At 40.3% G+C, this 11,815-nt stretch overlaps 2 protein-coding genes across 2 annotated transcripts; both read right to left on the bottom strand.

The window, feature by feature from the left end:
• Positions 1-1,728: 1,728 nt before the first annotated feature.
• LOC125879948 (guanylyl cyclase-activating protein 2-like) lies at positions 1,729-4,658 on the bottom strand. Its single transcript, XM_049562127.1, has 4 exons — positions 4,290-4,658; positions 4,012-4,161; positions 2,567-2,678; positions 1,729-2,449 (listed from the first exon to the last, which is right to left on the bottom strand). Exons 1-4 carry the CDS (start codon positions 4,491-4,493, stop codon positions 2,307-2,309), a joined length of 609 nt encoding a protein of 202 aa, XP_049418084.1. The 5' UTR covers positions 4,494-4,658; the 3' UTR covers positions 1,729-2,306.
• Positions 4,659-9,353: 4,695 nt separating this feature from the next.
• On the bottom strand, positions 9,354-11,615 carry LOC125879960 (guanylyl cyclase-activating protein 2-like). Its single transcript, XM_049562154.1, has 4 exons — positions 11,418-11,615; positions 11,167-11,316; positions 9,606-9,714; positions 9,354-9,481 (listed from the first exon to the last, which is right to left on the bottom strand). The coding sequence occupies exons 1-4, from the start codon at positions 11,613-11,615 to the stop codon at positions 9,354-9,356; spliced, it is 585 nt and encodes a 194-aa protein (XP_049418111.1).
• Between the last annotated feature and the right edge of the window lie 200 nt (positions 11,616-11,815).

The raw sequence follows: 11,815 nt of genomic DNA, 5'->3' as shown, positions 1-11,815 counted from the left end.
ACATATATTTCTTCTTTGAACTGACAGACTGGACGGAGTTTTGGCATATTGCTGCCCCCGACAGTCTTAAGACGTATTTGCCTTTGAGGGGTGTCCCATTTTAAAGTCACAAGATAGCCCTTAACACTTGGTTTTGAGGGCTAGTGAGATTGAGGGTTGAATTTGAGAAGATAGGAATTGGGATTGGGCCCAAATCGCTGCCACTGTCTGGCACTTCTACAAAGCCACTTTTATCAGCTTGAGCTGTGGCTCAGACAGGATGGTGAATTGCAGCTGGATCAAATAATGACAACCGGGTGAATCCACAAAGACAGTGAATACTGATAAATACTGAATCCCAAACACTTGGCAGTACTTGGCTGGACTGTTGTCAAGATGGCAGCCGGGTCACAAACCTTCTCATTTTACAGCTAAACAGTAAACAATAATATGTTACTGCAAACATTAGAAGTGAGAAATATGCAGTACATCAACAGAATCTTAATTTAAATTTGATTGGCACTGCCTTGTTCAACAGTTTGAGCCGAGCTTTGTGTTGCAATGGGCCGACCACATTTGCATTAAGTCGAGCTCGAGTCGTGTTTATGCAAAGACAGATGGTGAATGTCAACTTGCTGTGCTGTATCCATCATGCAACGTGCGCCAGAGCTCCTGCTGCCCACAGAAAATAAATAGAATCCATCAGTGTCACATGTGTCAACTGATCCAGTGTATCTCACACATGTGGAAGGTCCCAGAGCATTGTCAGGAGAAATCCCTCCAGAGGGGTGAGCAAAGTGTTGACCCAGGTCTATTGACAGGAGAAAAAGACTGCACTGTCACCTAAACATTGTAACAAGAATTTAATCGTGGCACTAATCTCCAAATTATCTGATAGATACACTGCTTTATTTTAAACTTCCTGTACCTAAACACATATTATAATTTTCTTCAAACCTTATTATCTTGAATTTTTATTAAACCATTTTAGTCATTTTTTACTTAATGTTGAGATAACAACTTTTTGTTTGTAGGTACTGAACTAATACTGCAGCCCATTTATTCACACTCCCTCCTGCCACAGTGTCATTCTTAATACAACCACTAGATGGTACCAAAGTACAATAATTATATGTCCTACACATTGCAGCTTGTAATATTGTCTGCTATCTTGGGTGTCCAGTAACTCACCTGGCAGGGCAGGTGTACAAAGGCTTTGTACTTGCCGTTGTGGCTGTTGGTTCATCTCCAACCCATGGTCCTTTGCTGCATGTCATTCCCTCTATCTACCCCCTTTCACGCACAATATATATATATATGTATATATATATATTTTTTTTTAATAAATAAAGCCCCTTATAAAAAACAGAATTCCCCTCCCATATGTTTCTATACCAGACATATACAAAACATATATTTTCCAGAGGTTTGTAAGCTAATTCACGAACAAACAATCCAGAGCAATATGAGGCCACAATGTAAATCATAGTTTACGATATGTCTAAATTTTGTCTAATATGTCCATATGTCCTTGCTGAGGCAAAATGCTCATTGTGTCCAGTTACAATATTATAAGAGGGCTTAAACAAAAGCAGAGTAAGCACAATACTGGTTTTATACTGTTCCACAATGAGGGCATTAGAGGGTTTGTCACACACTGCTGGTGGAAGTTGATGTGGAGAAACTTGTGCTCTCATCAATCTTCACTTTGATAGATAATAAAATAAACTTGAGCCTCAGTTGGTCTGACATGAATATGTAAGTTTATTTACACAGAAATCTCATATCCAAGAAGCCTTTGGCACAGCACATGTGCATGGGCAGACATACATGAAACAGTTCAAGTACCGAACAATCATTTCAGCCTTATACAAGTCCGTCCCACGTCATTCAGATCCTCGTATCACCACATTCCTGGACAAGAGTCAGACAAAGTGTTTGTGCTACTCGGGAGCATCGACAACATTGTGACATCCTTTCTTCCAGACAGGCAGGAGCGTCTCAACATATAACATGCAGGTCAACAACATGTCAATGCACAAATAAAACACGAAGCGTGTCGTTTGTAACATTTCAAGTGAAGACTAAATTAAAAGAAGAAGCAATTCAGCCCTCTGATGTGCAGCGCCACGACCTGCACCAAGTCATAAGGACTGACAGCGCTGTGCACGGGGCATGTGCTTTTGAATGAGCACAAATAAAACATTTGCATGAGACAAATATTCCTTCACAGAAGTATTTATATTTCCCCCATATGTTCACAATCAGAGTCCACTTCAGGCAGTCCAAGCTCCTTTGGCAAGCTGGTCTGAATACACTGAAGTCCTTCAGGAATCTTTGGTGTCTGTGAGTTTCCTGTCACACAAGTACTTCTGGACCCATCCTCTGGGATTGATATCAAGTTGCAGAAAGCTTTGCAGCCATGGGCTCTTCTGAGCCCCTTCGACAAACTCATCCAGTGTAATCTCACCTGCAGCACCAACATAATATTGAGAAGGAATCACTGACTACTAAATATTAAGAAAACTTAAATTTTGAAGGATTTTGTTTGAGGATTTAGTTGGTTTTGAGTATGTAGTCTACATACCATCACTATTCACGTCGACCTCTTGAAAGATGCGCTCACACACCTCCTCAGAAGTGAGGTTTCCTATTCCTGAATCCTCAGACGCAGAGCCTTTCTTTATCTTGTAGATTATCTAAAAGAAAATTCCGACAGTTAGTTCTCATCTTGAAATGATAATGACAATTACGGAGCTTGATCTTAAGGACATATGTGTAGGATATGATATGAACCGTTTATTTATTTTTCTCAGGACATCATATGAGCAGTTGTATGAGGATATGTTGGCCTCAGATGTACTTTGTGTTTAGTGTTAATTAGTAATTGTTAACATGCTAACATGCTAAACCAAGACAGTGAATGTGGTAAACCATACACCAATCAGCCAAAACATTCAAACAACTGACAGGTGGAGTGAATAACTTTGATTATTCTGTTCCAATGCATTGTTCTGCTGGGAAATCTTTCGGAAACCAGGCTTCTAAATTTCCCAGGTCCCAATCTGCTCAAGGATTCTTGTGATGTGCCGGTACCCCAGATGTTCCCCTGATCCAAGGTGGGGCCTCCATGGATGGGACTTGGCTCTGACCTGTGGAGGCATGGACACAGGATCTCTGGGAGTGTTCTGTGGTGCGTTGGCGGCAGATCCATTTAGTCCAGTGGGTTGTGAGGTGGGTTAATGGCACGTGCCACAGATGCTCATTCAGATTGGGATCTGGGGAATTTGGAGGCCAGGTTGACACTTTGAGGTCTTTGTCACATTCCTTGGGCCATTCCTGAGCCATGTTTGCAGTGTGGCATGGTGCATTATCCTGCTGGGGGGCCACTGCCATTAGGGAGTACTGTTGCCATGAGGAGGGGGGGGGGGGGTACTTGGTCTGCAACGGTGTTTGAGTAGGTGGAACATGTCAGGTGGTATCCACATGAATGCCAGAACCAAAGCTTTCCCAGCAGAACAGAAGCACCTGTCAGTGGTTTTAATGTTTTGGGTGATTGGTGTATACCTGCTAAATATCAGCACATTAGCATTGTCATTGTGAACTGTAACTCAACATGTTGATGTTAGCCTTTAGCTTCTGCACATTCTCTGGACTAGAGCTAAAATTCCATGCCATAATTCTGATAGTTGTATGAAATATCTATCTATGTGTTTAACTGATTATCATAAACAACTCTATGTCTCTGTTAACATACACAGGAAAGGTCACCAGACTATCACAGGACTAACACATAGAAACAGATAACCATTCATGCTCACATTCACATCTATGGGCAATTTAGGGTCACAGATGAACCTGGACTTGGGACTGTGTGAGCCGGAGAACCCACACTGACACGTGGAGAACATGCAAACACAGAAATGCCCCCGACCAGTGGATTTGAACCCTTAATCCTCTTGCTGTGAAGCAACAGTGCTAACCACTGCACCACAGTGCTGCCATTGTTATAATGAAATACAATCTTTTTACCTTGACAATCTTTCGTAGTTCATCTTTGTCTAGTCGGCCGTTGTCATCATTGTCAAACACCTTGAACGACCACCGCAGCTTGTCCTCAAGTTTTCCACGCAGGACAAGATTAAGTGCTGCCACATACTCTATAAAATCCATTGTGTTGTCCTGTAAACAGGGAACGGTTACAGTGAGAGTATGCTTGGGCAGATTGAAATAAAGGATTTGCTTTTTATAAATACAAAGACATATGCAGTTTTTCTTTAGTTTTACTTTAAAGCAGCTTCGTAACTCACATGATTCATGTCAAATGCTCGGAAGATGCTGTCCATGTACTGTGACTCAGGCGTGCCGTTTTGTACTCCAAACATCCTCTTGAACTCGTGCAGGTACAAAGATCCACTCGGGCACTCCATGATGAAAGACTTGTACAGGTCGTGGATGGTGTTTGTCTCCAGTTCTGTGTCATCCTGTGTCTGTATTTGCTGATTCTGACCCATGCTATATCCAGATCCCACCACTGCAGTACAAAGTCTGAACTCTTATTTTGTATGAAAAATAAATAAATACAGACACTTCAGTGAAGTCATTTCCTAAAGACTGCCTGCAATGGAGAGTTCAGTGTCGACTTCAAGGCTGCTGCTGAAGGTCTCCTGAACAGCTCAGGGGGCGAGGACTGAGTGGAGTGTAATTACTGATTTATGTCATGCTTGACCCCAGCAAGAAACTTATTTTTAGACAAAGTCTTTGGCAAGCTGCCTTCAAAGCAGTAATCCATATGCCTGATCCCATCTTGAACCCTTAGTGACCCAGGGTCACTGATACTCCTCAAGCTATTACGAAGTAAAATGGAAACTCCTACGCAGAGTGATCAGAGGGGCTTTTCCCGTGTGTATGTAAAGTAAGGCTGTCAAAAGTATCAGTACTTTGATACTACGTGTTTAAAACAGTACAGTATGCATTCCAAGATTTGAGGACACACTCAAGGGAACTTGAATCCACTTGATTTTCATCATCACCTTCTTAGCACAGCAGAAGTCTCCTCTTGCAAATGTGTTAACAGTTTTTCACACCCTTTTTCAAAATAGTTAACACAGATCTCATAGAAAACACAAAAACTCTTCTGGTTTGAATGTCTTAAACAAAAGGAAAACATTTATTGATAGCTGATAGAAATTATGAATCTCTGATCCACCTGTGTGAAACTCCTTTGAGCAACTCTTCAATCAGCAATCAGTCATTATCCATCTATAAAAGACACCAAGAGACCAAAGGCATGTAAAAATGATAATATTTTTTTTTTTTACAGCATTTCACAAGGGCATCTTAAAAAAAAGTGTAAAACATTCAAGGTGCAGAGTTCAGCAGGGTAGCATAAATTATGATTGAACCGCTTCATACTGATAGCTGTATTTTGTCTTCTTTTGTCCATTGTTGGAAAGAATATATTTTGTAACACAGTTAATCCAACAAAGTTCTCGATCTTTCTAAGAGATCTGTGTTAAGTGTGGTGAAAAGGGGTGTGAAAAATGTGTGAAAGCAATAGAAAAAGTTTAACACATCAGAGAGGACGTCTGCTGTGCTAACAAGGTGATGATGAGAAGGTGATCACAGTTTCGTTAAGCAGTTGGGAAAGAATGTAGTTGTGTTGATTGATGGAGTTATTTGCCTTTGTTGTATGTTTTTAGTGTTTTGTGAGTGTTAGAGCATTTTGCAAGATGTGTCACTGTGGCCACAGCCATTTACTTTAGGCCTGTATGTGAACTGTATTGAATGTAGCTTCTGAATGGACAAATGTGTTTAAGCAAATGAGAAAAACTGTAATTATACATTTTATAGTATCAGTACTGAAGCTATTAAAAAAAAAGAGATCAACAATCAGAGGCTGGGCGGCACAGTGGTGCAGTGGTTAGCATTGTCACCTCACAGCAAGAGGGTTCCTGGTTTGAACCTGGGGTGGGGGGTCGAATCCCAGGGTGTGGGACCACCCCTGCATGCAGTCCCTGTGTCAGCAGGGTTTTCTCCAGGTTCTTCTCCAAAAGTCCAAAGACATGCAGGTTAATTGGTGACTCTAAGTTGGCCGTTGGTGTGGATGGTTGTCTGGTGACCTGTCCCAGGTGAATCCCACCCCCAGTGTCAGCTGGAATAGGCTCCAACCCCAACGTGACCCCCAACAGGATAAGCGGTTACAGAAAATGAATGAGTGTATGTACGAGGTGCTTTTTGATAATCAGTGTAATATTTTCACCTCTTGACCTTTCTGTCAGACAGCCCTTTGCGATGGAGAACTAAACTGTTAAATTGCTGTCTTTATGACAAAACACTGTTTTTACCTCACACAACATGGGAGCTGCTCGTCTACCTCTGCTTTGAGTTGTGGTGCTAAATAACACAGCTAGCAAAGTACAAAGCTTCATAAACAGACGAAGACACAGCAAATACCAGCTAAAGATGAAATTGGACGAAGAAGATGGAAATGGATCGGCCACACTCTCTGATGTGGAATCCTCAGAGGAAGAAAAAGAGAAGTCGGCCAAGAAACACCTGGCGAAGGGATCTGCAGGCAGACACCAAGAAAATGGGATACACCTGGTACAGATAGAAATAAAGCCAGCGATCGGGTACTCTGAAGGTCCCTTGTCGACGGCCTATAGCCCAAAAAGGGTGTAAGGCATAAGTAAGTAAGTAAACTGCACATAGGTGTGAATGTGAGTGTGAATGGTTGTCTGTCTCTATGTGTCAGTCCTGTGATAGTCTGGTGACCTGTCCAGAGTGAACCCTGCCTCTCACCCAATGTCAACTGGATAGGCTCCAGCGCCCCGCGACCCCAACAGGAGAAACGGTTATGGAAAATGAATGAAGGAGGATTGAATGACTCTACAGTCAGATTTTCAACCTAAGGCCATTTTATTACATATGTGTTCGGTGATTTTTTTCTGCACCAGCACTTTGTGCAGGTTGTTAATTTTTTTTAAATCTATTTTGTGTGCTTAAGAATGTTTTCTCTTTGCTGTGGTTCTGAAAGAGGCTTCACATTTTTTTTCTTTTTACTAGTATTTTATGGAAGTTTAAAATCCTGGTATTGTAACATTAGTGCACAGTATAAATTAAATCCCTGTAGCTGTGGGAGTTGTCAGGTTACAGTCTATTGGCTTCTGTTTTAGTTCACTTGTACAACAAAGAAATGTTTAACCACCTTTGCTCTGTTTTGTCAGATGCTTTACTAAGTACTTCAACTTAACTTCTTAGCTTGTTTGTTTGTTTATGTGTGCGTAAGGGGATGCTGCTAAAGCCATTAGTTTTACTGTGATGTGTCAAAATGTATTCTGTAAAACAAAAAAGGGGGGGGGGGGCTATCTGATCACTCACTGGGACTGTATCCTAGATTTTACATTTATATACAATTTAGTTTTATTGCTTAAAATGTAAGAAGACTGCAACACTTGCATGGATTTCTTTGTACTGATTCAAACAAAATCATGCCACAAAGCACCGGATATGTACTTGATGATATGTAAGCATTTCATCTTCAGTTTTAATTCAGATGTGTCTTCATGATGGGACCACAGTTTGCCTCAGTAAGCGGTCAGTAAGCGTTACTAATCTGCAGGATAACTAAAATGACACTCCGCTAAACCTGTAAAGCTAAAATAACTAAGTGGCTAAATCCCAGGGGTTTATGGGCCTGACCGACAGGGAGGAAGGGGCCGTGCCACTGACTGAGTGCAGGTTGACGGTGGCACAGAAGATGTTCTCTGTACCTCATGTGGTTCTAGTGTTCTGAGAAGCCAGCAATTGATGGTTGTCCTGAAACTGAAACCTTCATTTCAAACACTTGACATGCAGTGTATGAGTCTCAAATACTGTGGAAAGCATATCCTGGACTTTCTAGTGATGTAATATGCATCCATTATGCTTCTGTCTTCTGCTTTATGGCAGTAAGGGATGTAAGTCATGTGATTTATGAAGATGTATTGTTTCTGTTCTTCATAAGGATGCTGTTTTTATTTATGAGAGTCTTATCTATGTTATATTTAGATTTTAGAAGTGTATGTTGATTTTAAGCCTTACAAAATGCACCTTTTAACCAATGTATTTTATTATTTTCAACCAGATTCCATACTCTGGAGAAGTGGGGAAGAGTCTGACATAAATAATTTCTCTCATATAAAGACACACACATGTACATGCACACATACACACTATGTTCAACTAGTTAAAAGCATGCAGGGTACCTGTAATATTACATTTTAAACACATAATATTAATGCACTTTCCTGTAATGTACTTTTTGTGTTAAAGACTGACCCAGTGTCCACTACAGAGACATGTTATAAAAAAAGTGATATGTTTCTTTCATCCCAATAATTTAAAATTTGTAATAATAATGATACTAATGATTCTACTACTACTACTACTACTGATGATAATAATAAACCATTTTTCAGGCGTCGGTGGCTTAGTGGTAGAGCAGGTGCCCCATGTACAAGGCGACTCCAACCTGTGGCCCTGTGCTGCATGTCACTCCCTCTCTCTCTCCCCCCTTCACGCTCATCTGGCCTATCGATTAAAGGCTTAAAAATGCCCAAAAAAAATCTTTAAAAAAAACCCATAATAATAATAATAATAATAATAATAATAATAATAATAATAAACCATTTTCCTCCAGGTCTCAGGAGGCTAGAAGTGAATAGGTTGTAAAACACTTTTAAGAAAATGTTGAGCATGAATTACAGATCTGTCTCCTTTGGGAAAAGAAAAAGTTTGAAAAGAAAAGTTTGTACAGCTGGAGAAAGCAGGACACGACAATGACTTCATGTTTTTTTATTGGAGTTGATTCATAAGTTTTAAAACCTTCGTTTAACAACAGTAAAGTAGAAACAATAGAAAAGCAGACATTATCATTACTCACTATTTACATATTTACACTTTTTAACAAGAAGGCTGAGTTAGCAGCAATATACTGTGTATATGCACCTGCTTCAAATTATACAAAAATGTAGCTTTAGTAGTATTTAAAGATAATATAAGACAAACCATTAATATAGTGAAATTGTGGAAAGAAAAAAAATAATGTATGCAAAGAAATAAGAACGTCTCTGTATGTTTATACTGTTGGTTACAGTCTCACATTGACTTAAAGTGCTATTGTTCCTTTATTAAAAGCCAGATGATGGCCAGCTGTGAACCTTCACCATCTATGAATATGAAACTGCATATGCTGAAAGTTGAAATGAATCCTAATTTTAGCTGTAGAATGTGTGTTAAATATATTTTTCTATATGTAATTCATATCCTGCATTTTAGCCATGAGTGTTGTCTCTTTGTCCACGTGGGAAAGGCCTTTGTGCTCTGACACTTCAGAAGTGTGCGCTCCTTCTCCTCTGCTCCAGCACCCATCCAGCAGGGTTCATGTCCAGCTTCAACATGTTGAGCACCCAGGGGTCCTGCTGTGCGCCCCTAATGAACTCCTCCAGGTTAATATGACCTGTAGACAAACAGTCAAAGCTTTATTCATCAGGATTCTCTGTTGATACAACAAAGTATCACTTCACGTCTGTCGTCACTGTAAAAGTGCTTTCACTGCACGGTAAATGTGACTGAACGCTCACCATCTCCATCACTGTCGACGGCCTGTAATAGTCGATCCACAGCTTCATCGACCGTGAGCTGTGCATCATGTGCATCTGTCTTTGAGCCTTTTTTTATCCGATAGATGCTCTGGATGGAACAAAAGAAAAGGAAATGATATATTTCATGTCAATAGCAGGAAATGTTACCGTATCAAAGACCTTTAGAGCATAAGCTGCTGCACTCAGTGATGATGCATGAAATTTGTTTAGAGCAGTGATGTAACTGGATAATTTGGCATATTTACTGCAGCATTATGTTCCCTTTGGCTTTATACAGCAGTTGATGCCTTTAAATCTGGATAATATTTAACCATTTTGAGCAAGGTTTATCTTGCTTGATTTAACTGTCAATATGATTTCAAAGACAGCATTGACAGTCTTATGTTTTGCTTTAAATAAAGAGTAACTAATTCAAGAAACGGTAGAGATTCAAACACATTTAAAAACTGGTATGGGGGAAATGAATGTACATCCTCCTTTCCATGTGGGCATATTATAATATCCAGCTTTAGATATTGGAATCCAGCAGAGAAACAGAGTGAATATTTCGGTTCTTGAACACACGGACATCACGGTTTAGATAACTGGCTGCTCCACCAGATTGCATGTTCGCACATAAACTATTACACGTCTAACCAGCTATCAGATTGATATTAAAATGATGTCACCAACTCAACAAGAAAATTCTAACACTGGCATGGTCACTTAAAGGTTGCGTATTATGTCTGATGTACGATGTCCGTTAAAACAGAATATATTAATGCTTTGTGTACCTATAATCACTGTATGCCTAAAAAGGATAAGACTGGTCCATAGATTAAGTGCATATATTTTTTCTTGAGGAATAATGCTCCTTCTTTTTTCTGTCTTAATCTGCTGTAGTTTGAGAACTCCCTAGGTATAGTGTATATGAGCAGAGGTGAGAATAAAACAGATGAAGATGCATTTACTCGAGGCCAAATCCAACTGCATCAATTAGATATGTTCATTTGATTAAATCAGATTAATATGTCAAAAGAACAGGTGTATGTAATCAAATGAATGATGGCTGCTTCAGTTTCAGGGTCCTGGCACTGTTCACGTTGGCTTAAGGGGACACTTGACAGAACCATTGTCGGTGTTATTAGTGACATGTTCTTTCTCTGCTAAGACAATCAAAATGTCTGCTGCGAACAAGGCCTATTAAGTTTTTTCTTTTAATTCAAACTCTAAGTAATTAATTCAGCTAAAAAGTACTGTTAGGTGCCAAAAGTTAAGTGACAGTGAACACGGGAGACCAAGAGGGTAGAGACATGACACGTCCACAGTCTGTTCTGCAGAGCTGAGCAGTAGGAGAAAACATAGTATGCTAGGTGAAGATGTTTAAAGCCTTAAGATAGGCTGAGCTGCTACGAGCTGTTGCTTAAGTGTGGACTTGAAAGTTAATGCCATTCTCTAAAAGAGAAAACCCCTTTTTCAAGCTCAGAATTGAAGTTGCATCCAAAACCCATGAGACATTTCATTGTGGTTGACTTACAGGTAGACTTACAGGTAGACTTACATCAATTATCGACCGTAGTTCATCCCTGTCCACATAGCCATTGCTGTCTTTGTCATACACCTTGAATGACCACCGCAGTTTATGCTCCAGGTCTCCCCGGAAAACAAGATTCAGTGCTGCCACAAACTCAAGGAAATCAATCGTATTGTCCTGAAAGGCAGGTAGAATGAGAACACATTTGGTCACATTTTCACATTTGGGTAAAGATGTACGTAGACTATGCCAGGCTGTAACAGCTTTTACTCTCTCACCCCATTTCTGTCAAAAGCTCGGAACATGTTCTCCGCATAATCCGACGCTTCCCCTGATGGGTCCACACCGAAGAAGCGCTTGAACTCGTGCAGGAAAAGTAGTCCACTCGGGCACTCCATGACAAACTTTTTGTACATTTCCTGAATTGCTTTGACATCAATTTGCTCAGTGTTCTCCGTTTGCTGTGTCTGCCCCATGGCTGGCTTGTTATTCAACAGTCCATAGTCCTGAAAGCTTTGGGTATGTACTCCACGATGGAGTGGCCACACTTGAAATAGACACCTCATACTCTTAGCTCTTTTTTATAAGCCTGTGGAATCCCAAAGCTCCAGTTTGCCTATGTCACAAGCGATTAGTGTGGCCCCAGGATTACTACGGTATTAGGTTGGTGGGGTTT

Source organism: Epinephelus fuscoguttatus, linkage group LG2, assembly GCF_011397635.1.
Source record: "Epinephelus fuscoguttatus linkage group LG2, E.fuscoguttatus.final_Chr_v1".
NCBI lineage: Eukaryota > Metazoa > Chordata > Actinopteri > Perciformes > Serranidae > Epinephelus > Epinephelus fuscoguttatus.
The sequence above is the reverse complement of the archived record's forward strand: the minus strand, read 5'-3'. Positions and strand labels throughout refer to the sequence as shown.

What these genes read in the sequence shown, in the direction of transcription:
- LOC125879948 (XM_049562127.1), bottom strand. Translation starts at nt 4,493, where the DNA reads ATGGGTCAGAATCAGCAAATACAGACACAGGATGACACAGAACTGGAG. An exon ending in GAGCATTTGACATGAATCAT is followed by an intron (nt 4,162 to 4,289) that starts GTGAGTTACGAA and finishes CCCTGTTTACAG; the next exon opens with GACAACACAATGGATTTTAT. An exon ending in GGTCGACGTGAATAGTGATG is followed by an intron (nt 2,450 to 2,566) that starts GTATGTAGACTA and finishes TTGGTGCTGCAG; the next exon opens with GTGAGATTACACTGGATGAG.
- LOC125879960 (XM_049562154.1), bottom strand. Translation starts at nt 11,615, where the DNA reads ATGGGGCAGACACAGCAAACGGAGAACACTGAGCAAATTGATGTCAAA. An exon ending in GAGCTTTTGACAGAAATGGG is followed by an intron (nt 11,317 to 11,417) that starts GTGAGAGAGTAA and finishes CCTGCCTTTCAG; the next exon opens with GACAATACGATTGATTTCCT. An exon ending in AACTACGGTCGATAATTGAT is followed by an intron (nt 9,715 to 11,166) that starts GTAAGTCTACCT and finishes TGTTCCATCCAG; the next exon opens with AGCATCTATCGGATAAAAAA.